At 38.1% G+C, this 27,867-nt stretch overlaps 1 protein-coding gene and 1 non-coding gene across 18 annotated transcripts in view; both read left to right on the top strand.

Annotated features, from left to right (window-relative positions):
* Nucleotides 1-27,867, top strand: part of REV3L (REV3 like, DNA directed polymerase zeta catalytic subunit) — a 178,597-nt gene that overhangs the window by 41,276 nt on the left and 109,454 nt on the right. For all 17 annotated transcript variants that reach the window (XR_004957532.1, XR_004957531.1, XM_036247699.1 and 14 more), the window contains 2 exons: nt 11,166-11,355; nt 18,713-18,787. Coding sequence is in view for 15 of the 17 variants with exons in the window: in XM_036247699.1 (XP_036103592.1) it covers nt 11,166-11,355; nt 18,713-18,787 (265 nt within the window). In the remaining 2 variants the exon portion in view is untranslated. The remainder of the gene's footprint in view (nt 1-11,165; nt 11,356-18,712; nt 18,788-27,867) is intronic.
* LOC118622054 lies at nt 5,258-5,362 on the top strand. The gene has a single exon (XR_004957893.1). It is a non-coding gene; the product is annotated as a U6 spliceosomal RNA (small nuclear RNA).

Genomic DNA, 27,867 nt, shown 5'->3' with positions numbered 1-27,867 from the left:
CTGTCCTTTAAATAAGATAGAAGAAAAGAGTTAATAATATATTTCTATTATGTTTTATATTTACCTATGTATTTACCTTTACTGGTGCTGCTTTCTTGCTTAGTGTGGATTTGAGTTACTATCTATTGTCCTTTTATTTGAGCCTGAAATTAAATACCTTTAATATTTCTTGTCGGACAGGTCTGCTAGTGACAAATTCTCTCAGTTTTTTATTTATCTGGGAATGTCTTGATTTATTCCTTTTTCCCACCTCAGCCAGCTTTCCTTTGTTTTTGAAGGGTGGATTTGCTAGATATAGAATTCTTGGATGACAGTGTTTCTCATCTATCACTCTAACTATATCATCCCACTGTTTTCAGGCCTCCATGGTTTCTAATGAGAAGTCAGCTATCTATCTTATTGAGGAAACTGTTAATAATGAATTGCTTTTGCTGCTTTTCCTTTGTTTTCTTGATAGTTTGTCTAGTGTGGTTCTCTTAAGTTTTATCAACTTAGAGTTTTTTTAGTTTCTTACATGTGCATATTAATGTTTTCCATCAAATTTGGGCAGTTTTGAGCCATTATTATTATTTTCATTTTTTGTTCAGATAGAGCGGGAGGGAGAGAGAGGAAGAGAGAGAGGGAGAAACATTGACGTGAAAGGGACACATTGAGTGGCTGCCTCCTGCACGCACTACCCAACCAGGGCCGGGGACAGACTGCAACCAAGGTATGTGCCCTTAGTGGGAACCAAACGCGGGTCTCTCTGGACCACAGGCCAACGCTCTAACTGCTGAGCCAAACCGACCAGGGCCGGCCATCATTTTTTAAAATATTCTTTCCACTTTTCCTCTCTCCTCTCCTTCTGAGATTCACATTATGTTATGTTGGTATGCTTAATGGAGTCCCACAGATCTCTGGAGCTCTGTTAATACTTTTTAAAAAATATATATATATATTTTTATTGATTTTTAGAGAGAGAGGAAGGATGAGGGGGAGAGAGATAAAAACATTAATGAGAGAGGACATCGATTGGCTGCCTCCTGCATGCCCCCCACTGGGGATCAGGCCCACAATCTGGGCATGTGTCCTGACTGGGAATCGAACCAGTGACCTCTTGGTTCATGGGTTGATGCTCAACCACTGAGCCATACCGGCTGGACTGTTAATTCTTCTTTATTCTTATTCCTTCAATTGGAGAATTTCCATTCACCTGTCCTCAAGTTTAGTTTTTTTTTTCTTCTTCTGCCAGTTCAAATGTGTTATTGACCCCCTCTAAAAATTTTTTCATTTTAGTTACTGTGCTTTTCAACTCTAAAATTTCTATTTGATTTTTTAAAATAAAATTTTATCTCTTTATTTATATTCCCTATTAGGGAAGATATGGTTCTCAAACTTTCCTTGAATTCTTCAGACATAATTTCCTTTAGTTGTTTGAAATATTTATAATACTTACTTAAAGCCTTTGTCTAGTAAGGTATATGTCAGGACTTCTTCAGGGACAATTTCTATTGACTACTTTTTTTACTATGTATGGATCATACTTTCCTGTTTCTTTGTATGTTTTAGATTTTGTTGTTGTCGAACACTAGATATTTTAAATAATGTGACAGTTAAGGAAATCATATTTCTCTTTCTCCCCCCACCCCCCCAGGATTTGTTTTTGCTCTGTTGTTAGTATTGCTGTTTCTTGACTTTCGTGGGCTAATTCTGTACAGTTTGTGTCCTTTGAAGTCTCTGTCCAGCTAGCTTAGTGGTCAAAGATGTCTTTAAATGTCTTGAACCAGTGGGTCTCTTTCCAACTTTTGCTGAGGGGCTCTGTCTTTGTGTGTTGGAGCTGAGTCTCAAGGTTAGCCAGAGATGAAAGATGAATTTCTCAGCATGCATACAGTTCTACATGCATGGCATCTAAATTCCCAAGACCATGTTAGGGCTTTTCATAGCACTTCATGGACATTTCATTCCTCAGTTTTCCCATGTAAGTTGGGTTTTTTTTGTTTGTTTTGTTTTGTTTTTATTGATTTGAGAGAGAGAGGAAGGGAGAGAGAAAGAGTGATAGAAACATCGATGAGAGAGAACATTGACTGGCCGCCTCCCGCATGCCCTCCATTGGGGATTGGCCCACAACCTGGGCATGTGCCCTGAGTGGGAATCGAACCAGTGACCTCTTGGTGCATGGATCGTTGCTCAACCACTGAGCCACACCAGCCAGGCCATTTAAGTTTTTTGTTCAGCCCCTTGTTAGCTGCAACTGGTACAATTCCCTTAGATAACTGTGATGTTAAACAATTGCTGCTGATTGTTTTCAACAAAAATGCTGTGGATAGGACTCTGCACGTAGAGTGAGCTCTGAATCTGATCAAATAAAAACAATCCCTGAGAATGGAGCTATTCAGTAAGCTGCCAGGCAAATCAAATAGTGAGTTTTTGTTTGTTTGTTTGTTTTTGAGAATGGGGCTTTGGAGAACTCCAAATCTATTCTAGACTCCTTAGTACCTCTTTAGCTATTGGTTTTCATAGCGACTGTAGTTACAAGGGTTTGGTTTTCAAGGCTACCCAGGAGCAGGGGGATTGGATTAGGGCAAGTTAAAACACCACAAAGTTTGCTGTTATTGCTAAGGGTCAACTGTTTTTTTTTTTTTTTAATAAGCACCACTTAACCCTGGCTGAGTGGCTCAGTAGATTGGAGTGTCATCCTGATGCTCCAAGGTTGCAGGTTCAATCCCCAGTCAGGGCGCATTGCAAGAATCAACCACTGAATGCATGAATGGGTGGAACAGCAAGTTGATGTTTCTTTCTCCTTTCCTCTCTCTCTAAAAAAAAAAAAAATTATAAAAAGTACTAATCCTAGTTTAAAAAAACACTACTTAGTCACAAGCCTTTAGTTAATTCCTACAGTGCTGGAAAAAAAGTTAATTTTGACAGTATTTGCAAGTGTTCTTGTTGCTTTTTGAGGAGGGGGTTTACAAAGGTTCTTCCCCTGTCATTCTCGAAGTGCCTCTTCACAGTCCTATGTACTTTTATCTGCATCCTGCTTTCCACTCTTTGATCCAGGCTCTTATTTCTTGCTTTTCTCTTATACATTTCTATTGGATCCTTGGAACTCTGGTTTCATGGCTAACATACTAAAATTCTCAGTTATTCACTGACTGTTACCTCCCTTTCTTTCCTGGCAGCCTTCTCAGGGGCTCATTCTCTCACATCCCACATAAATTAAAATCCTCTCTTTCTCCCTTAGGTATTAGTATTTTTTAAGTTTCTGGCTTAGGACCCTTCTCTTGTCCATTCTTCTTGATTACCCCATTGTTACTCATACTTTCAAATCTTTCTTTTCTAGCCTAGATCTCTCTCGTAAGCTCTACATATGTGTATCTAATTGTACTTAATGTAAATCTTTATTTAGAAATTCTGAAGATATAAAATTTCTCAAGTTTAAAACAGAAATCTACCTATCTTCTTTCTCAGTTTTCTTTGAATGATGTTTCCATTCTTCCAGTTGCCTAAACCAAAAAGTTGAGTCATCTTTGATTTCTTTCTCCCTTACCACTACCCCCAGTATCCGGTCAGTTACCTCTGGATTCATTGGCCCAAATCCTTGTCGATATTTTCTTGGTCTCTGCTTATATCTCCCACCTGAATTAGTCTAGCAGCCTCCTAAACAGAGCCTCCTGTTACAGTTCTCTTCCCAGCTTCTCCACAATGTGTCCACAAGAACATCATAAAATGCAAATTAATATAGATCACAGTCTTCATGCATACGCGCATGCACACAAACACACACACTTACTTTGCCTTTCTCTTCATTGCATACCTTACTCCATCTTAAGTACATTTTTCCTGTACCCAGTCCATGCCATGCAGGTTTTGCATACACCTCAACAGTCCTTCTCATTTCTTTTGTTGTTGTTGCCACCTCTGGGAAGCCTTTCTGTATTCTCAACGATTTTAGTTAGATACTTCTGAATCTAGAATTACCATGCTGTGATTGCCTATTTGCCTGTCTTTATTATAGGCAAAAAGAAAAAATCACCCATTATCTAGTTTGTTTATATATACTTTTATAATTGAAATAAACCTGAATGTGTCCTGAAATAAATATAGTGTAAACATTGCTTCATACTAGAAAATATATTTCAACACCACCTGTTGATGAGGTTAGCAAATGTTCTCTGTAAAGGGTCACGTAATATATATTTTAGGCTTTCAGGGCTATAATGTGTCTGTTGCAACTACTCAATTCTAAGTAAAGCCTGTAGCAGAAGCAGCCTCAGACCATTCTAAATGGGCGTGGTGTATGACAATAAAACTTTATTTACAAAAACAGGCAGAAAGCAGTACTAAATTTCCAAAAATAGAAGATTAAATAATTATGGTATATTCATATCATAGATATTTTTGGAAATTTATTTTGTCTTCAATATTTTCTCACTATTGTTAGTAATACTATCTGAGCATCTTAGTATTTAAATCTTCATGTATATTTTTAATTTTGTGCTTAGGATAAATTCTAAAAATGTAATTTCTATGGCTAAAACTTTTAGTACATTCTCAAGACTCCTAAAAATGAGAGCCCCGCCCTGGCCCGTTTTGCTCAGCAGTTAGAGCATCAGCCCATGGACCAGAGAGTCCCGGGTTTGGTTCCTGCTAAGGGCATGTACCTTGGTTGCAGTTTGTCCCTGGCCCCAGTTGGGGTCATGTGGGTGGCAACCAGTCGATGTGTTTCTCTCACATTGATGTTCCTTTCTCTCTCTTCCTCCCTCTCACCCTCCCACTCTATCTGAAGATAAATGCAAAAATGTCCTCGGGTGAGGATAAAAAAAAAGAGAGAGAGCCCTGGCCTGTTTGGCTCAGCGGTTAGAGCATCAGCCCAAGACCAATGAGTTGTGGGTTTGATTCCAACCAAGGGCATGTATCTCAGTTCCAATTCGTCCCCGGCCCTGGTTGGGTTGTGTGGGAGGCAACCAGTCAATGTGTCTCTCTCACATCAGTGTTTCTCTCTCTGTCCTTTCTCCCCATCTCTATCTGAAGATAAATAGAAAAATATCCTTGGGTGAAGATTAAGAAAATAAAATAAAACAAAACTGAGAATAGGTGCCCTGGCTAGAGTGTCAGCCCGTTCACCGAAGGGTTGTGGGTTCAATCTGTGGCCCCCGGGGTGCATATGGGAGGCAACCAATTGATGTGTTTCTCTCCTCCCTCCCACCTTTCCTCCTTCCACTGTCTGTAAAATCAGTGGGAAAAATATTAGGTGAGGATTAACAAAAAGTATTTAAAAATAGTGCTCACTTCAGCAACACATATATTAAAATTGGAACAATACAGAGAAGATTAGCATAGCCCCTGTACAAGGATGACACAGAAATTTGAAATGAGCTATACTATAGCTAATCCATACAATGACTGGTACAAAAATAATTTATATTGAGCTAATCATTTAAATTTTTTGTTCGTTTTGAGGGTTTTTTTGGTAAAAGGTTTATTTTCTTATTTCTTATACAAGTAATTAAAATTAACGTTTGCTTATTGAATAGGATCAACCCAAATAAAGAATTCAGATTTTCCCACAGGGGGAAAATATGTGTGTGTGTGTGTGTGTGTGTGTGTGTGTGTGTGTGTGTATACACATGAGAATAGGTGATATAATCCTTCTAATTGTGACTATGAGGAGTTTGGTTCATTTTGTAGTTCTGTGGTTGGGGAAAGAAAGATGGAGTGAAAATTTAGAAAGAAGCAAAGAAAGACTAGAAGGAAGCAGATTGAGTTAATGATAGTGATATAAAATTTTTAGAAAAGACATTCTAAGAAGAAAATCTGAAAAATTCTATAAATATAAATTTTTTATTCACATACCAAGATTTTTTGTTTGATAGCTCTGTAGAATTTTATTTAAAATTTTGTGTAGATTGAGTTTGATATTTTGGAAGTGGGGTTTGCAAGTTGCAAAATAAGCATTTCTTATTCAATCTCTTAAGATACTCTTAGGCCAGCATGATTTTGACAGTGGTTTCTAAAAAAAGAAGAAAATAATCTTTTCCATTATAGATGATGAAGAAGTCTAGTCAGTCAGAGTAGGAATTAGCAAACTACTAACCATGGACCAAAGCCTTCCCATTGCCTGTTTTTGTAAATGAAATTTTATTGTAACACAGTCATGCCCATTCACTTAAGTATTGTCTATGGCTGCTTTCAGGCTACAGCAGCTGAGTTAAATAGTTGTATCAGAGATAGTATGGCCCATGAAGCCTAAAATATTTGCTATCTGTCACTTTACACAAAAATTTTACAGCCCTGGCCGGTTTGGCTCAGTGGTTAGAGCGTCAGCCTGCGGTCCAGAGAGATCCGGGTTCGGTTCCCGCTAAGGGCCCGTACCTCAGTTGCAGTTTGTCCCCGGCCCCGGTTGGTCGTGTGGGTGGCAACCACTCGATGTGTCCCTTTCACGTCAATGTTTCTCTCTCTCTCTCTCTCTCTCTCTCTCTCTCTCTCTCTCTCTCCCCCTCTCTCTCTCCCTCCCACTCTAAATTTTTTTTTTTATTCAGATAGAGTTTACAGACTCTGGAATTAGAATAATGGTATGTGTTAGTCTTTCTATTTATTTAACATGGAGCTACACAAATAAAGGTAATTTTGATATAAATAAGATTTTCAATGCACAATTTAATTAAGAGATCTAATCTAGGCACTTAAAATAAAGAAGAAAATGTGGGGAAATGACATAAGAAATCTTGGAATACAGAGGACTTAATGTTTAGTGCATTTCTAAGTTCTGTGAAAGATTAGATTCAGAGCACCCAAGTACTGGCTGTTACCAAGTCATCTGCCTTAGTTATAGAATTCCTACTTAAAATTGGAAAGTAGCCAACTCCACAAAGTTTTGCCACCATATTTTTAAAAATTAGCAGTTATGCCCTGGCTGGTTTGGCTCAGTGATTAGTGTATTGGCCCTTGGACCAATGAATCTCGGGTTCGATTCTGGTCAAGGGCATCTACCTCAGTTGCGGTTCATCCCTGGCCCTGGTCGGGGTTGTGCGGGAGGCAACCAGTTGATATGTCCCTCTCCCTCCCTCCCACTCTATCTGAAGATAAATAGAAAAATATCTTTGGGTGAGGATTTAAAAACAAAACAAAAAACTAGCAGTTATTCTGTGACAAGTTTCCATGGAGCTTTCTTGAAACAACTTTGTTGTAGTTTATGAATTAGGCAATATCAGTTAAATTGGAAAATTCAAACTCAAAAAATTTTTGAAACCTGTGTATATAGGCTTATTCTCCCAGATATAATCTTTATTCCTACTGGATTTGTTGCCTTAATTTACTTTGACATGACAATCAGAGGGAACATTCAAAAAGTATCCATGTTATCTTTCTTTGCATCCACATGTTACCTAGAAATAGCTATTATCCTAAATCCTTTATGAATCTCAAATCTGCCCTGGCTGGTGCAGCCCAATTGGTTGGACATTATCCTGTCCACCAGGAGGTTACCAGTTTGATTCCCAGTCAAGGCACGTGCCCGGGTTGCTGGCTCAGTCCCTGGTAGGGGACGTGTAGGAGGCAACTGATTGATGTTCCACTCTCACATCGATCTTTCTTTCTTCTCCCTTCCCCTCTCTCTAAAAAATCAATTTTAAAAAATATTTTTTATAAAATCTCAAAACATCTAGTAATATTTCAAAATGGCATAGCTTTCACTAACTTTATAAAAACATTCTTTAAAAACTGTATGTGCAACTCCTTGGAGTATAGGGAAAGCCTTAAGACTGAAGTCACAAGTTCCTCCTAACTAGGCCACTAAACCTGAGTCACTATCACCACCTACCTACTTCTAGACTTCTTTTATGCTAGAGAAGCCACTGATTTTAGGGCATTTTCTCATAGCAGAACCTAATCCTAACTGTTGGGGTCAAGGTAGACTAGTTTATCTCTAAGGGACTATATAACATGTGGCTCCACACATTTTTGAGGGGTAGAACTTATGGAGGGAAGTAAGTAGAAGTGGTTTATATCTTTGTCAAGATGAGGCAGTGCTATTGTAGAATTACGAATTTTACAATAATAAAATACATAATGTTGCTAAAAGAAATGGACTCATTTAATTTTACATTTTTCTTTATCTTTTTGAGTTTCTTATTTTATCTCATTTCTCATTCTTTTCTATGATACTGTTCTGTATGAGAGTCAGTAGTGCTATGTCAAGAATTTTTTGTGTTGTAATTGTTCTTCAGGAGGTTGTTAAGAATCTTGAGGGCAGGGGTGTTGAGTAAGACACAACTATCACTAGCTGCTGGAGAATGAAAGAACCTTGTTTGAAGCAGTGAGTACAGCTTTGCATGGAACTTTGTGTCATTTAGGGTAGGAAAGTACAATAAACTGGGGACTCTTTACAGTACCCATACTCTTTATGGTAACCCTGATGGTGGTTCCATTAGTTGTATCAGAGTCCCTCTGTTTTTATAGATTTTTATTCTGAGATTCAGAGGCTTTCACATCATTCCTTTCTCCTTAAGCAGTTGTTCTGTTTTGCTAAGGGTTTGTTCATTTATTTAATATATGTTTATATAACACATGCTGTGTGTTTGGGCTGGATCCTGGGATATTATGGTTATTCAAACACAACACCAGCTCCCATAGAATTTGTAGTCAAATGGGAGATTCAGGTAAGGAAACAGGTGTTTTCAGGATAAAATAAAAACGGAGAAATTAAGGATTAAGGAAACCAACATTAACTTTTTCAAATTGAACTAACATGGTTAAATTGAAAGAAAATTGGTTTTAGATTTTGTTGCTCTGTTTTCAAGTCCTTATTTAATTATTTAATAGCTATGTGACATTGGGAAAGTTAAACTCGGTGATACTTGCAAAGTTGTTCTAATTTTTAGAAATAAATACATGTAAAGCACTAAGTCCAGTGCCTGCTGAATAAATCTTCTTTTTTCCTAAGACATATACCACAAATTACTGTAGTTCCAAAGCCTATAAATAGAAAGGTAATTTCTCTGGCACCTACTTCACAAGAGATGTGAAAAATAAAGTTTTTTTTTCAAGTATGAACTTTGTGAACACCCTCCCCGTAAAGAAATCATTAGTAAAAATCACACTTTATAATTGAGTCTCATAAAATTTACCTAAATTTCCATTAAAATATAAAAACTATAAAATTAATATCTTAAGAACTCATAATATTTCTTATAAATATGCTGTTATACTAGTAATTCTGTAATCACTGATCTTAGATTTGTCAATTTAAATGGGAATACATCTCTGACTCTCCACCTCCCTTACCCCATGCTTTAACATTCCAGTTGCTGTTAATCAAATTGTGGTTTACATCCAGAGGATAATGGTTATAACCTTTATTCATGAGATGTTTAAAAGGTATTCAAGTAGATAATCAGTAAACTGATTAATTGATTTTCTTAAAACTCACTCATCACTACAACTTGAATTTTTTCTATTTGAAGAATTAAGAACTGCAATATTTAGGAAATAGTACTATTTTGTATTTAGAAATGAAACTAAATAGCTGAAGAATTTGCTTTTAGTTGAAATTTTTTATTCCTTTGATACTAAGTAGCATAACCACTGCTAAAAATAGAAACTGAAATTGGTCTAAAAGCAAGAGAATTTATAATTCTTCAAGTGTGTGAAAGTTAACTGTTCAAATCAGAATACTGCACTCAGAAGGGTATTGATCTTATTCCATTATATGTGACTTATCTTTCCAGTTTTGCTCTACCTGTATAATAACTTCCAGATTTATTATATTAGATATTTCTGTACCGTCAGAGTATAAAGAGTGTAAACACAGTCATCAATAGAACATAGAACTATTTTTCAATACATTTCATGTAGATCATTCTAGATTATATTTAGGAAACAGGAAACAAACAAATAGTTCCTTTCCTACCAAAAGAAAAAGCCCAGCAAAACATAGTAGGATAAGGGTTAGGCAATAAGCTTTAGATTGTATTGGCAGGAGAGTCAGTGATAGTGAGTGACAGCATGTGAAAAATGGATGTGTTCTTTTCATTCCATCACCACTGCTCTCCTCTTTGAGTTCTCAACCTTCCTAATGCCGCAACCCTTTAATACAGTTCCTTATGTTGTGGTGACCTCTAACCATAAAATTATTTTTGTTGCTACTTCATAACTGTAATTTTGCTACTGTTATGTTTTAGGTGACCTCTGTGAAAGGGTCGTTTAGTCCCCAAAGGGGTTGCGACCCACAGGTTGAGAACCTAAATTTAGAGAACCGCTGAGTTAGACAAATAGCATGGATGCAAGGGGAACTAGGGACAATGCTCAGAGGACAGGAACCACTTTCATATAGCTCTGCCAGATTCATGAGAGTAATGATGTGTCTGCTTTTTGTTGTTGCTATTGTTACTTAACCTTGTCATGGATACATTACTGTTTCTGTGGCACTTCTTTTGTGGGTTCTTACTCATATTGCTTTCTTTATCATGACTATGCCCCATTGTCTGTTGGCAAATCAGCACCATTTACCTCTTATGCACCTTACCTAATATAATGGTTTCTTGAGAAGTGCTTTTTTTTCTCCTCTCATTATGTCTCCTTGTGTCTCACTTCATCAAATATTCAATTTAGATATCCAGAAGTCTATTACAGACAATCTGTAGAGGTTTTCTTTTGATTTGTTTTTGTCTGTTTTTTTTCTTTTCTTTCTTTATTCCCTCCTTCCCCCAGTAGCAAAATTCCACACTCCGAAACTGTTTTTATCTTCTTCTTTCACCTAGTGCTGTTTCTGTCTTAGGGAAGTCTCTTGTTTGAAAACATTTATGCCAAGATAGACATTTGTTGATCTATTTAGTCAACTTTCATTGAATTTTTGTAAGCTTCATAACACTGTGTCTAGTGGTATTGTAGGGCAATTCAGCGAAGTACATAAAACTAGTTAGATTATGAGGGTAAAATACTCAAACATATTTTCACCAAAACTGCTATTTAAATCATACTGTAATGCTTATGTTTATAAAATGCTCCTAAATGTTCTGTTGTAAACAGTAGTTTATATAGGTGGCTTTAACTATGGGTTAATTTTCTTCAACCCTTACCTTAGATAATCTGTGTTGTGATTAGAACATTTAAATGACATGATTTTGAGCTTTGTATTGTTAAAATTTTTAAATGCATCTCAAGACTAAACTTTATAATGTGTTACATTTTAGGTCAGAAGACATGTCTTCATCTACATGGCATCTTTCCTTACCTCTATGTGCCATACGATGGTTATGGACAGCAGCCAGAAAGCTATCTTTCTCAGATGGCATTCAGTATCGACAGAGCACTTAATGTGGCTTTAGGCACTCCATCTTCCACTGCTCAGCACGTGTTCAAAGTGTCATTAGTATCAGGAATGTAAGTATATACTATCTTATAAATTTTTTATCTGTATTTCTATTGTCAGTCTAATTAAATGAAAATATATCCAGTTAAAATATACTCTTCATTTTTCTTTTACTTCTAATCTGATAGAACTGGAGCAGATTTCTTGGCTGTAATTTTTTTTTTTTAATCCTCACCCGAGGACATTTTTTGCATATATCTTTAGACAGAGTGGGAGAGACAGAGGAAAGGAGAGAGAGAGAGAAACATTGACGCGAGAGAGACACATCGACTGGTTGCCACCTGCACAACCCCAACTGGGGCCGGGGACAAACTGCAACCGAGGTACGTGCCCCTAGCGGGAATCGAACCGGAGCCTCTCTGGTCTGTGGGCCAACGCTTTAACCACTGAGCCAAACTGGCCAGGGCTCTTGCTGTAAATTTTTTAAGTAAATTTTCATTGCAGTAAAATATAGATGGTTAACAGTGATTTTTGTTTTAACCTTTTCCATTTCTCTGCTTTTTAAAACTGAAGACATTATGTAATTCATTCAACAAATAGTAATTGAGCACCTCTGTGTACTAGGCACTGCTCTAGGCATTTGGGATATATGAGTGAATAGACCAACGATTTCTGCCCCCATTGAGGTTATATTCTAGTAATGGGAAATAGAAAATAGCCAATAGAGCCCTGGCCGGTTTGGCTCAGCGGTTAGAGCGTCGGCCTGCGGTCCGGAGAGACCCGGGTTCGGTTCCCGCTGAGGGCACGTACTTCGGTTGCAGTTTGTCCCCAGCCCTGGTTGGTCGTGCGGGTGGCAGCCACTCGATGTGTCCCTTCACATCGATGTTTCTCTCTCTCTCTCCCTCCCACTCTATCTGTACAAAAAATGGAAAAAAAAAAGAAAATAGCCAATAGATGTGACATGAAATAAATGTATTTATTACATGATAATTGGTACTATAGAACAAAAGATGTAGAGCAGGATAATAAGGATCAGTAATGTATGGAGGGGAAATAGACTGGTGGCAATTTTATATAGGGTAATAAAGGGAAGTTCTTAATAAAGGGAAGCAATTTGACATTTGAGCAAAGACTTAAGTGTAAGGGAGTAGGAACAGCATCGAGGCAGGTAGTTGGAATGGAGGGAGGAAAGGAGAGTAAGACAAAAGGAGGTTAGGGAGATATGAAAGGATGGAGGTCATGTTGGCCAATGGTTCTCAAAGTGTGGTTTCTGTACTTTGGTTTCCAGGATCACCAACATCGACTTTACCTGGTTTGACAGCCATGAGAATGTACCTCTCAGATCTCCAAATACAGGGAGCATACTTGCGTAACAGCCCCAGCTGCTGCACTGAAATCCATCTATCATCCTATAGCCACTCAAGTTCCTTTTCATAGACTATTCCCATGACTAAGCATGGCAATGATACTGAGGCAGGCCTGTTCCTGGGAGGCACTTGAGGACTCTGACAGCCTTTCTGAACTTTCGTTAGAGACACACTGCAATAGAAGACACTTCCATCAATCCTCCCTCTGTTCCTCTCTCCTTTACTTGTGATCAGACCTATATTTAAGTCTGGTGGCTGTCCCCAGCCTCTCCTAGGTCCCTCTTCATTTTCTCTCTCAGGTGTTTCCCCTAATAAATTTCTTGTACATTTTGACATCTACTTCTCAGACGACTTGGACTAACACATCTGGGAACTTAGTCAAAATACATTCTTGGGTCTCAACCCAGACCTAATGAATCAGAAACTTTGGTGGTCGGGCCCAGAAATTTGTGTTTTAATAAGCCTTTCAGATGATTCTGTTGCATACTACACTTTGAGAACTGCTGCCATAGGCTGTTCCAAGAACATTGGCTTTTACTTAGAGCTATGCATGATTTTGAGTAACCATGATCTAGCTTAAACTTAAAAGGATTACTTTAGCAACTGTGTTAAGAATAGATCATAGAGGCCCTGGCCGTTTTGGCTCCCAGGGATAGGGAACTCTTTTTCTGCCAAGGGCCATTTGGTTATTTATAACATCATTCTGTGGGCCATACAAAATTATCAACTTAAAAATTAGCCTGCTATATTTGGTCAGGCTAATTTGGTAAGGTGTGTGTGATGTTAGCTGGTATTGATTTCGCGGGCTTTATATGGCCCATGGGCTGGATGTTTCCCACCTCTGGCTCAGTGTGAGCCTGTGGACCTGTTCCCATTCAAGGACATGTACCTGAGTTCAATCCCCAGACCCAATTGGGGATGTGAGGGAGGCAACCAATCGATGTGTCTCTCTCACATTGATGTTCCTCCCTCCCTTTCACTCTATCTAAAAATCAACAGAAAAACATCCTTTGGTGAGGATTAGCAACAACAAGAATAAACCATAGAGAAATAGATATAGGAGCAGGGAGAGCATTAGGACTCTTTCATTAATCTAGGTAAGAAAATACAGTGGCTGGCACTAGGGTAATAGGGGAGTAGTGAGAAGTAGTCAGCTTCTGGATCTATTCTGAGAGTTGAGTCAATAAGATTGGCTCTCTCACTGGATGAGGATTTTGAAAGGAATCAAGGATGACTACAAAAGTTTGAGTCTGTCCTGCTAAGGGAATGAAAGGTGCCAGTAGAGCAGGCCGACAGGAAAGATTTGGAGCTTATACCGAAACATAAGTTTGATATGTCTGTGTGAAATCCAAGTGGAGATCTTAAATCTGTATACTTACTTCTACCTTAATCTAGGCTTTCCTCTGGACCACCACAGTATTCTTTTAATTGAATTTCTTTCTTCTATTCTTGTCCACAAAATTACTCTTCTTATAATGTAAATTGGATCCTTTTAAAATTTTGAATGGTTTCATATTGTTCTTAGAATTAAGTTTAAACTTCTAACCACTGCCTATGTGATCTGACCCCTGCCGCCTCTGTAACTTTGTTCACTATGTCTTTTAGTTTCTCTGATGTGCCAAGCTCTTTCCAACCTTTGTACATGCAGTTTCCTTTCCTTGAGTTCTCTATCCTTCTCCAATCCTTCAAATCTTTCACTGCTCCAGAGAAGTTTTCTCTGACTTCTCTACTTAAAATGGGTTATTATTATTCTGTATCTCAGCCCATTTTAGTTTCCTTTAGCACTTAATAGAGTTTGCAGTTATTTAAATTTTTTGTTTATATACTTAATTTTTATGTGTTTCTCCCACTGTCAGGTAAACTTCATGAGAAAAATGACCACGTTTATCTTGTTCATCATTATATGCCTAACACCTTGTATGGTGTTGGGCACTTAGCATATAGGGCTCAGTAACTATTTGGTTGAATAAATGAATGAGGTGAAAGTTCACACCTGTCTTATGATAGCAGTAATTATGTTAAAGAGAATCGCCAGCTTTATATTCTAACTTTTTAATATTTAATGGTTTCTAAAAACTTCCCTATACATACGTATTTCAAAGTTGAATCTCCAAAGAGCCTAGTGAAATGAATAATTAATCACCAATCCTTCTATATTTTTGATGGGTATTTGTTAAAGCATTGCCATATTTTTGAGTTACAAGTCTGGATACCTGGGGCAAAAGATGAGCTGTTCAATCTAATTTCTAACTGCCATTTTCCTTTTTCTATTTCATATTTTTTGGCTTTTTCTTACCTAGATTCTCTTTTCCCTTACCATACATTCTAACTTCTGTGATTTCTTTATTGCTTTAGTACTCTTGACTTCTTTAAGATTGACAAGGTTGCCTCTAGCTACCAAATTAAAATTTGTAAAATATTTAATTCCAGTCTTCCTAGACTATGGATTATTCTGAGGCTGGGTTAAGAGACAGCAACATGACATGACTTTAGGCTTATTTCTGAGATTCCTTGCCACTTGTATGTTCGGAGCTATTGAGTCAGCTTGGACTCCTGGTGACCCTGGGAATAGTGATGTCCATAATGTCCTTTCCTCAGCTCCTATAGACTCACATGTATGGCTTCTTTTATGGAGTCAGTTCATCTCATGTTTGTCTTCTTCTTGTCCTGCTGCCTTCCATTTTTCCCAGCATTATTGTCTTTTCCAAAGAACCCTGCCTTCTCATGATGTGCCCATAGTAGGACAGCTTTAGTTTTGATATATAGCTACTATGTTTCTAGAAAATATCCTATATAGAGATTCTAAGTTATTTTAATTAACTGAGATTTCCCCTATTTGTGTGCTCAGTTTCCTTCTTATTGTTATATTAAAGAATTAACTCTAATTATTGAATATAACTTTGGGGGGGGGGTACATGCCCCTAGTGGGAACCGAACCTGGGACTCTCTGGTCCGCAGGCCGATGCTCCAACCTCTGAGCCAAACCGGCCAGGGCTGAATATAACTTTTTAAGCATAAAAATATCTACCCTCAAACTCGGCTCCATTCTACTTTCTTTGCCTCAAAGAGTCTCCCTGTTGAGAATTCTTTTGCAGAATCAACTAAAGCCAACAGTAGGAAGTAAGGGTTGCAGGGTAAATTATACAGAGATTTTCTTGGCCAAAAGAAACAGTAAAATGAATTTGTAGGGTTTTCAGGATATATTTTGGGGCTATAGATAAGACCACAGCATCCTTCAAAGAATTTTAAAAGTTTAGTAGTCTTAACTTATATTCAGTTTTTGAAATTATGAGATTTTTTTATTTAATAAAAACTAATATTGTTAGCAAAAGCAAAGATAACATAGACCACACCAATGTGGATTTAATTTCTCCCCCCTGCCCCGACCCCCCACTTATCTGGGTAATGATAAGACATTTCTCCAGACCAGAGAGTTACATTTATGTATAGTATATGAAGAGTATCATAGCATGAGGAATAAAGAGTTTAATTTTGTCAGTAAGAGAGATAAGTTATTCATGTAATGTGTCTTTCTTTCACCCCTTCCTTTATTGAAGCAAAATTGGGTGAACAGCAACAAACTAGACAGGAAGTGGAGTTATTTTCTTTTTAGAAAGCAAAGAAGGGTGAAGGGTAAGGAATAGATAGTGATGGTCAGAGAAGACCTTTCTGAGCAGGTGAGTTTAAGCAGAGCCCTGAGTGAAGATTAAAAGCCCTGAGTGAAGATTGAAAGCAAGTCGTGCAGAGATTTAGGGCAGAGTATTTCAGGCAGAGGAAATGGAATGGCAAGTTACTTGAGAGTGGATCAAGTGAGAGGGGCTAAAATGTTTAGAATGGCTGAAGGAAAAAGGAAGAGTGGTATGATGTAAGATTGGAGTTAGTGGCAAGGGTGACATAAAAACTTTTCAAACCTTAGTAAACAGTTGGATTTTTTTTCTTTGTTGATTTTAGAGAGAAAGGAAGGTAGAGGGAGAGAGAGACAGAAACATTGATGAGGGAGAACATCAATTGGCCGCCTCCTGTGTGCCCCCCACTGGGGATTTGGCCCATAACCTAGGCACGTGTGTCCTGACCGGGAATCAAATCGGCAACCTCTTGGTGCATGGATTGACGCTCAACCCGTGAGCCACACTGGCCGGGCAGCAGTTGGATTTTTTTAAAAATAGAAATTGTTTTGCCCTGGTTGGTGTGGCTCAGTTCCTTGAGCAACATCCCATGCACCAAGAGTTTGCCAGTTGAATTCCCAGTTAGGACAAATGCCTGGGTTTTGGGCTCAATCCCCAGTAGGGGAGTGCAGGAGGCAGCTGATTGATGTTTCTCACATCAATGCTCTCTCTCTCTCTCTCTCTCTCTCTCCTTCCCTCTCCCTCTCCTCTCTCACTCTTAACAAAAAACAAATTGCTTTATAGGAGTCATACAGATGTCTCTGATCTAAAGCTTGAAACAGTTTTAAAAACAAAAGTTGTTTGAATATACCCCAAATAATGACTTCACTGCTAAATTTCTCCTGTATTTAATGTCCACTACACTGTGAGACATCACAGAGAGAGGTGATGTCCTAATGAGAGTAAGTTCTATCTAGTGTCCATCATAAAGGGATAGTATTTTCTAAATGAAAGGTGATTGGGTTTATCCACCTAAAAATTAAACTCTAAGAAGATATAAAACTTTTTAGTCTACAAATTTATACCTGTTCACCTATTGTTTCTAATTACATCATCTTCGAAAAGGATGATGTGTGTATCAGATATACTGGTATAGTTTCAGATCCCCCTGAAATGATATTACATGATAGCCCAACTTATTTCATCTTGCATTGAGGACTTGTTTCTCTTCTTAGCATGTAGATTTTTGTTTCTCCCTTTCCCCATTCCAGCTGATGCCCCAAGAAAAACCCAGGCTCAACATAATTAGGGTCCTGAGTAGTAAGTTCATGATTTTTTCAGTCTCTGAAGTTCCTGTCTACAGTTTTCACAGGCGTTATTTGAAACTTAAGTGTGTGTGTGTGTGTGTGTGTGTGTGTAATAGGTATATGCCCTGGCTGGTTTGACTTAGCAGTTAGAGCATCGGCCCATGGTCCAGAGAGACCCGGGTTCGGTTCCCACTAAGGGCATGTACCTTGGTTGCAGTTTGTCCCTGGCCCCGGTTGGGGTCGTGTGGGTGGCAGCCACTCATTTCTCTCTCTCTCTCTTCCCCACTCTTTCCCTCCCGCTCTATCTGAAGATAAATGCAAAAATGTCCTCGGGTGAGGATAAAATAATAATAATAGGTATACACATACATGTACATAACATAAACTATCTCTACCTAATGAACTTGCAAAATTAATAAACAGAGATGATTAAGGAAAATGATATACATGCTGTTAATTAAAGGACTTTGGCCCTGGCCGGTTTGGCTCAGCGGTTAGAGCATCGGCCTGCGGTCCAGAGAGACCTGGGTTTGGTTCCCACTAAGGGCACGTACCTTGGTTGCAGTTTGTCCCCGGCCCTGGTTGGTCATGCGGGTGGCAGCCACTCGATGTGTCCCTTTCACGTCGATGTTTCTCTCTTTCTCTCTCTTCCTCTCTCTCCCTTCCACTCTATCTGAACAAAAAATGGAAAAAATGTCCTCTGGTGAGGATAAAAAAAATTAAAATAAAGGACTTTGTAGATGAAGAGCTTTAGTTTTTGACAGAAAAAAATGGGAAAGGGGAGAAGGTGCCTGAAAGGTCTCAGTTTTTCTCATGCATGGTCCAAGTAAAGAAAAAAGAGCCACTTTTAAAGAGTCATATGGTTAAAATTAACGTGTAAAATAGTTTTCTGCTGCTTTTTTGTCCCTAGTTTTTTAACGGGGTATTTTAAAACTTTTTAAAAGAAGTAACCAGATTTCAGTATTTCATATGTTAACCTGTGGTAGGTTTAATTGCAAATGTTTTAGAGTTTTTGTTTGATTTGGGGTTTTTTGGGGGTAACATTTATTATAAGTAAGACAGAAGTAGGCCAGCTGAGTCAAATTAGAGCAGTTACATTATTTCATCTCTGAGTAAAAAAATAATGTGATGTTTTTTCTTTTATTTCAGGCCTTTTTATGGTTATCATGAGAAGGAAAGACACTTTATGAAGATCTATCTTTACAATCCTGCAATGGTGAAAAGGTACAAAATTAAATGAAATAAAAATGAATAATTATCATTTAAGTATTTTACTAATAAAAAGAAATCTAGCCCTCGCTGAATGGTTAGAGCGTTGACTTGCTGACCAATGAGTTAAGGGCTTGATTCCAGTCAAGGCCACGTGCCTCAGTTGCGGTTTGTCCCCAACCCTGAACGGGGTCGTGCAGGAGGTAACCAGTTGATGTTCCTGTCAGTGTTTCTCTCTCTCTACTTCCCTCTCACTCTATCTGAAGATAAATAAATAAATAAATATGTCCTTGGGTGAGGATTGAAAAAAAAAGAAAGAAACCATAATATGTACGTAATGTGCGTCGGAAGGATATTTTAAGGGTGAAGGGACCTTTGTTTATAGCCCCTAACTGCTTCTTTTCTCTCCTAGATTTAAAGAGTTTGTGGAAGTAAGATAAGGTGACATGATGACTGCCATGTATGATCTTAGTGCCCTGTTGTCCAGGCCAGATGTTCAATACCAAGAGAAATTAGCTCTTTAGTGTCAAAGCAATGAGAATATGTGAGAGTGAGGCCAGAGTGGGAAGGCTTCTGAGGTCTCAGAATCCAGTTGACTCCTTAGTCTTTAGTGAAATTTTACATCCTGGATTTTTTTGTTTGTTTTATTTCTATTTGGTTTTCTTTCTTCTTTCGTTAAATCTTTCTTAAGACCTATAGCTTATTCTCTCAGTCATCCTCGAGCCGGTGTTATTGAGGGTGGGAAGGGCACATATAGAGATATCAGTCATTCTCTAAGATTCAAAACAAGTGATTTTACTCTGTGTGGTGACAAGCCAGGGTAAAAGTAGCCTTGGAGAAGGGCTGAGTGTTGTTTTTCAGCAGATCCTCTCTGCCAGTAGGTACTAGGTTCCAAAGGTAACCTTTTGGTAAGATACAAAAGGTGTTTCCCCAGAGGGAATTTAGGTACCAAGAGAGGCACAACCACCAAGGAGATGGGGTTTACTCTACATTAGGCCATTGAGCACACTGTATTGCAGTGGTTATTACCTGTCCCCAACCTTACCCCAAACAGTTTCTGTTATATAAGGTACCAAAATAATTTTTGAGAAGAGTCACTTTACAGACAATGATGTTTCTCATACCAGTTTCCCTCTAGTCACACTTTCTCAGATCCATGGAGCAATCCCTGTGGATTCTTACCCTCTTTTATATACATAGTGGCATGAGTAAACCTCAGTCATTTTTTTCTCATTTTTATCCCCAGTTGTGCTAAGGGGAGTCCATGAATAAAATTTGCATGAGTCTTTTATAAATAACTTATAACTAGTTATGCTTGAAGTATAAATATAACTTGTGTTTCTTCCTGTGACTGTAGCAATCAAATATGTATTAAACTATTTCCAGTAAGTTTGCTTTATTTTATATAGTCAGCTTATCACAATTCCTATCTGAAATTTCCTGGTTGATTGATGACTTCATTAATTTATCCTTTTCATAAATATTTATAAAATGCCTACTTTTTTTGGTGCACTGTGGAATTTGCTGGGTAAACATTAGTGAATAAAGTTTGCATGGTTTCTGTTCTTAGGGATCCTACAGCCTAGCAGGGGAAACAGTAAACAAATAACCTAAATATCTAACCAAAAAACATGATAGATGCTATGAAGGAAAAGAACAGGGTTCTATGAAAGAAAACACTTTCTCTTTTATTTGTTATTTTTTAAAGACCTTTATACATGAATCATTTGATACAGTATTTACCTAATACATAATGTTGTGGTTAAGAGTCCAGACTCTCAAACCAGATTGCCTGCATTCAAAATCTGGCTCTACTACTTACTAGCTGGGTGACTTTAGGCAAGTTATTTAACTTCTCTGTGCCTTAGCTTTCTCATCTGTAAATAGTATTGATGTTGGTGCACATTGTTCTAGTGATCAAGTATGATGTAAGTCCACGGGGGCAGCAGTTTTTCTACTGTGTTTACTGATGAATCCCCAGTTTTTGAAATAGTGCCTGGCACATAGTAGTTAGTGAATAATTGTGGAATGAATTAATGAACACTCTACTTATCATTTGAGGACTGGCCTTTTGATTTCTCTGCTGTTCCTCTCCTGTGATCTTTATTTCCATTCTCCTTAAACTACGTACTCTCTTGATCACACCCTAGAACTTGTCCTACTTCTGAGATTTTAAATGCAAACATCTTGGTTTCTGACTGTAATCTCCCATATCTTTTCTTAATAAGTTTTTGAGATATAAGTTACATATCACAAAATTCACGCATTATATGTATACACAGTTTAATGAGTTTTAGAAAATTGACTGAGTTGTGTACCTATCAGTTTTAGAACCTATTCATGGTTCCAGTAAAGTTCTTTGTCTCTCTTTTTTTTTTTTGACCGTGTCCTATTCTACAGATTTTTAGTCTTCAAACTCCTGGGCCCCACTACTATTTTCCCATTTTGTAGCCTCCTCCTGCAACTAATTTCTTTTCTTTCCATCTTAGATTCTATTCTTTATCTTTCCAACTCCCTTTCCTGCTAGGTGAAAAACCACCAATTCTGAATTAATTCATTTATTTACTTTCCCTTGCTAAACTCTGATTTCTGGTTACTGCAGGATACAAAAATATCACAACAGGTTGGTGCCACTGTAAATTCATGGTCTTCAACTTCACCTGGGCACTTCCCTAACCTGCCTTAACATCTGCTTTTCTCTAATTAAGTCTATCCTCACCATTCTCCACCCTCTTTACTCAAATGTTAAGTCTCTCCTGAAGCTTTTCCTTCTACCTCATAGAGAAAATAGAACCCATTAGACTAGGACATTGCTTGTCCACATGTGGACTGGGGGTTTCTGAGACTCTTTCAGGAGACTCTGCACAGTCAGAATTACTTTCATAATAATACCAAGATGTGACTTGCCTTTTTCACTGTGTTCACTGGTGGTGGGTAAAACTGCTGGCCCCTAGTCCAAATCAGGGTAACAACATCAAACTACAGTAACCCCCTACCTTATTCACATGAGATATATTCCAAGACCCCCCAGTGGATGCCTGAAACTGCAGATAGAACCAAACCCTATATATAGTATGCTAAGTTTCTTCCTATATATGCATATGCTTCATGGGTTCTCTTTGGCATAGCTGGATTGCCAGCATCACTACTCTTGCACTTTCGGACCATTATTAAGTAAAATAAGGGTTATTTGAACACTGCAATACTACAACAATCAATCTGATAACTGAGGTGGCTACTGAATGACAGGCAAGTAGCATGTATAGCAATGATATGCTGGACAAAGGGATGATTTACATCCTGGGCAGGATGGAGCAGGACTATGAAAAATTTCATCATCATACTAAGAACAGCATGCAATTTAAAACTTAAGAACTGTTTATTTCTGGAGTCTTTTTTTTGTTTATTTTATCCTCACCCGAGGACATTTTTCCATTTTTTACTCAGGTAGACTGGGAGGGAGAGAGAGGAACAGAGAGAGAGAGAAACAGTGACGTGAAAGGGACACATCGAGTGGCTGCCACCCGCACAACCAATCAGGGCCGGGGAGAAACTGCAACTGAGGTACGGGCCCTTAGTGGGAACCGAACCTGAGTCTCTTGGGACTGCAGGCCGATGCTCTAACCGCTGATCCAAACCGGCCAGGGCAATTTCTGGAATGTTTTTATTTAATACTTTCAGACCATAGTTGACCTCGTATAACTGAAAATGAAAGCGAAACTGTGGATAAGGGGAGGACTACTATACTAATTGTATTTTCAATACTAAACACTCACAGATGAAATAATAAAAGCCAGTTTTGTTTAAGAGCATTTATGAAGATATAGTAAAAATTATTTTTATTTTTTATTATTATTTTTTTATTATTATTTTTTTTATCCTCACCCGAGGACATTTTTCCAATTTTTGTACAGATAGAGTGGGAGGGAGAGAGAGGAAGAGAGAGAGAGAGAAACAGTGACGTGAAAGGGACACATCGAGTGGCTGCCACCCGCACGACCAACCAGGGCCGGGGACAAACTGCAACCGAAGTATGTGCCCTTAGCGGGAACCGAACCCGGGTCTTTCTGGACCACAGGCCAACCCTCTAACCGCTGAGCAAAACCGGCCAGGGCTAGTAAAAATTATTAATTAAGATCTTGACTTTTAGGTATACATCTTAATATTTTATGTGATACAATGAAAGTAAGCATGAGGCACATCTTCTGTGTGCCGAAGTACTATGAATGAATGTCTCAAGGAAAAAGCACTTTATGATTGTTTTTAGTTGCAAGCTGAACTAACCACTGTTTTGTTAATGGAACACCATTTTTACATGAAAGAACAACTGATAATTAAAACAAGTTATAGTGTTTTGCCTATTTGACAGACATCATCTCGAAAATAAAGTGAGTCAGTCATTTAAATAAGAAAACTCATATTTGTTGCCAGTGATAAAATTAGAATTTTTGAAAGCTTTATTGGCACTGTGAAATTTAACAGCTTTCCTGTGCTTAAAAGATTTTTCTGATGAAATAGATGATGATATTAACAAATAATTTTTTATGTTGTTTAATGAAATTTATCAACATTAAGAAGGTCTGTCTAAGGTAGTGGATCTGTATTTTCCAAATGACCAGTGCATGATGTTAGAAAATCCTGCATAGGTAAAAGTATTTAAAGTGCAAGATCACCCTGACTGGTGTGGCTCAGTTGGTTGAGTGTTGTCCTGTGCACCAGAAAGTCCACCGGTTCTAGTCCCAGTCGGTACATGCCTAGGTGTGGATTCAGTCCTATCGGGATACAAACAGAAGGCAACTGATCAATGTTTCTTTTCTCACGTCAATGTTTCTTTCTCTCTCCCTCTCCCTTCCCCAGTCTAAAAGCAATAAAAAGATATTTTTTAAGATATAAATAAATAATAAAGTGTAAGACCAATAGATTTTTAAAATAATTTTTTTTCTTTATTGATTTTAGGGAGAGGGAGAGATAAAAACATCAGTGAGAGAACATTAATTGGCCGCCTTCTGCATACCCTACACTGGGGATTTGGCTCACAACCTGGCATGTGCTCTGACTGGGAATCAAACTGGTGACCTCTTGGTGCATGGGTCAATGCTCAACCACTAAACTACACCGGTCAGGCCTAGACCATTAGATTTTAATGTAGAATACAAAAAGGGTGTTGATATGGTTTCAAATTTCACATTGTTGCTAACCTTTAAGAAACTATTGCTCCATTCTTTTTCATTGTAGAAAGAAGTCCTGAGACTGTTCTGGCCAGTTTGCTCAGAGGTTAGAACATTGTCCTGTGGACCAAAGAGTCTCGCGTTTGATTCCAGTCAAGAGCATTTATCTCGGTTGCGATTCAATCCCCAGCCCTGGTTGGGGTTGTGTGGGAGGTAACCGATGTGTCCCTCTCACATCAGTGTTTCTCTCTCCTTCACACTCTATCTGAAGATAAATAAAAAAAATATCCTTGGGTGAGGATTAAAAAAAAAAGATGTTCTGGGACCAAAAATGTTTGAGAACCACTGGAATAAAGTTTTGTTAATTTCCTATCAAAGATCTTCCAATTCTATTCACATCTATTCTCTCCTTTTCACTATTACAGTAAAAGAGATTTCCTCCCTCACCTCCAAAACTCAAGATCCACCCTCTTAGACCTTTTCTTTTATTAGTTATCCCCTTCTTCCTTCCCCACACATTCATTCATATTTCATGACACATTCACTCATACTCATAGCTATTTTTTTTTTTTTTTTTTATCCTCACCCGAGGACATTTTTCCATTTTTTGTACAGATAGAGTGGAAGGGAAGGGGGGGGGGGAGAGACAGACAGACAGACATCGACATGAAAGGGACACATCGAGTGGCTGCCACCTGCAGACCAACCAGGGCCGGGGACAAACTGCAACTGAGGTATGCACCCTTAACAGGAACCGAACCCGGGTCTCTCTGGACCGCAGGCCGATGCTCTAACCGCTGAGCCAAACTGGCCAGGGCCTCATAGCTATTCTTTCTGAAGGATTTATCTATAATTTGTATATCCAATTTCTTTTGTTTGCTTGTTTGTTTGTTTGTTTGTTTTGTTTTAATCCTCACCTGAGGACATTTTTCCATATTTTGTTCAGATAGAGTGGGAGGGGGAAAGAGAGAGAGGGAAACATTGATGTAAAAGGGACACATCGAGTGGTTGCCATCTGCACAACCCAAACAGGGCCAGGGACAAACTGCAACCGAGGTATGTGCCCTTAGCGGGAACTGAACCCAGGCCTCTCTGGACTGCAGGCCGACACTCAAACCGCTGAGCCAAACTGGCCAGGGCTGTATATCCAGTTTCTTACCTCCCGTTCACTCTTAACTTATTCCAATAATGGCGTTCACCCCAACCATTCCACTGAAATTGCTTTCACCAATGTTGTTAAATCAACACCTTTTTTGTCCTTACCTTTACCTCATATCAGTGCTTTTACAGTGCCTTAAAATAATTCCAAATGTTGCGGTTTTTATATAAGCCTCCTCTCGTTTTCTTCATATCTATATCTGATTAGTCACTTCTATGCCATTTTGTTGGTTCCTCTTTTATCATCTGTGGTTGTTCCATGGGGTTCTGTCTTAGGATTTTATCTTTTCTCTCTATACTTTCTCCTACCTCTACAGCCTTATCTACTCCCATAGTTTCATTTTGTTTTTGTTAATCTGTATGTATTTGACTTCAAAATTTATATCAGTAGCCTATATTTCTCTGTAGAGCTCCTGATCAATATATCAGATATCTACCGATAATTAGAATAGCACTATAGTTAAGAGTGAGGGCCCACAAGTTAGAGAAAATTTGGTTTGAACTTTAGCTCTTCCCACTTTATTTATATGATTTTGGACAACTTTTCAATCTCTCTAAGACTCAGTTTCTCAATTTATAAAATGGGGATGATAATACCATAGGTTTGTAGTGAGGATTACTTGAGATTAAGCATTTGAAGCATTGAACACAGTATTCTGTGAGCTGCCTTTGCTGTGCTAATAAAATTATTCTTATCCTTATCTTCATTATCATTCATTTCTAATATTTTCATAGAATTCTACCTGAATATCCCATTATGTCTAAAACTCAATTTATCTTTATTTCCCTTCAAAAAAATCCTCAAAAAGAAATCCTCAAACAAACCTGTTTTCTTCTAATCCTTTCTATTTAAGTAAATGCAGCACCACCAACTAACTGCTTAACTAAGAAATCTAGGCATTGTCATCAACTCCTGCTCTACCTTATCCACATCTAGTTAGCCATTAAGGTTCTGACCATTTATTTCTTGTATGTCTCCTCAGTCACCACATTTCTTTAAAGCTACTGTTTTCTTAGTTTATCACCAGTTTACTATTCAGTCTACTACTTAGACACTTCTCTTCAAGAAGACTTTGCAGAAGCTACCTCTGCACCTGTATCTGATTATTGTCCCTTCTAGATGTTTCATATACTTTCCATGCATAGCACTTTATAATTTTACTGTTTATAATTGCCTATTATTTGTAGGAAAACAATTCAGAAAAGAAAAATATTAAAATGGTAACATCTCTGAGTAGTGAATTGAGTCATAGCCTTCTTTAGAATTTTTTTTTTTTAATGTGTTTTTCTTTACTGATTTTAGAGACGGGGGGTGGGGAGAGAAAGAGAGAGAGAGAGAGAGAGAGAAACATCAATGAGCGAGAACATCGATTGGCCGCATCCTGCACTCCTCCAACTGGGGTTTGGCCCACAACCTGGGCATGTGCCCTGACCAGGAATTGAAACTGAAGTCTCTTGGTACATGGGTCAATCGATGCTCAACCACTGAGCTACACCAGCCGGGCCTTCTTTAGAAGTTTTATATTATCTTTTCAAAAAATTTTTAAAAGAAAAAACTTATTGTAAAAACTTTTTTGACATTTTGACTTTTTTAGTATAGTTAGTATTAAATTTATTTTATAAATCAAAATACTCTTCATTGAAGGTTTTGTTATTTTTAGAGCATGTGGCTTACTTTAAATTTTAAACTTTTAATTTCTTTTTTTTTTTTACACCCCCCCCCCCCCCACTGATTCTTCCCTCTCCCTCCCTCCCTCCCTGCCCTTTCCCCAGTTTGTTGTCCATGTCCACTGTTCATGCATACATGCATATAAGTTCTGTGGTTTATCTCTCCCCCACCAGCCCCCTCTTTATGGGATTGTCAGTCTGTACCCCACTTCCGCGTGTCTGGGACTACCCCATTCCTCAGACTATTATGTTCATTATATTCCACTAATAAATGAGATCATATGAAACTTGTCTTTCTGTGTTTGGCTTGTTTCACTTAGGATGATACTTTCCAGGTCCCTCCATGTAGTCTCAAAGGATAAGAGATCTTTCTTTCTTACAGCTGCGTAGTACTCCATTGTGTATATGTACCACAGCTGTTTTATCCATTCATCTACTGATGGACACTTGGGCTGTTTCCAGATCTTAGCTATTGTAAATAGTGCTGCTACAAACATGGGGGTACATATATTCTTTCTGATTGGTGTTTTAGGCTTCTTAGGGTATATTCCTAGAAGTGGGATCACTGGGTCAAATGGAAGTTCAATTTTTAATTTTTTGAGGTAACCCCATATTGTTTTCCATAGTGGCTGCACCAGTCTGCATTCCTACCAGCAGTGCACTAGAGTCCCCTTTTCTCCACACCCTCGCTAACACTTGTTGTTTGATGATTTGTTGATGGCGGCCATTCTGACAGGTGTGAGGTTGTTTTTATTTGCATCTCTCTGATAATTAGTGATGATGAGCATTTCTTCATATGTTTCTTAGCCATTTGTATGTCCTGTTTGGAGAGGTGTCTATTTAGATCCTCTGCCCATTTTTTAATTGGATTCTTTGTCTTCCTTTTGTGGAGTTGTATGAGCACTCTATATGTATTGGAAATTAACCCCTTATCTGATATATCATTGGCTATTATGCTCTCCCATACAGTGCGCAGCCTTTCCGTTTTGATGATTGTATCTTTTGCTGTGCAGAAGCTTTTGAGTTTGATGTAGTCCCATGTGTTCATTTTCTCCTTTGTTTCTATTGCCTTAGGTGATGTGTCACTAAAAATTTTACTGT

Source organism: Molossus molossus, unplaced genomic scaffold (assembly GCF_014108415.1).
Source record: "Molossus molossus isolate mMolMol1 unplaced genomic scaffold, mMolMol1.p scaffold_m16_p_8, whole genome shotgun sequence".
Classification (NCBI taxonomy): Eukaryota; Metazoa; Chordata; class Mammalia; order Chiroptera; family Molossidae; genus Molossus; species Molossus molossus.
This window is presented reverse-complemented; position numbering and strand designations above follow the sequence as displayed.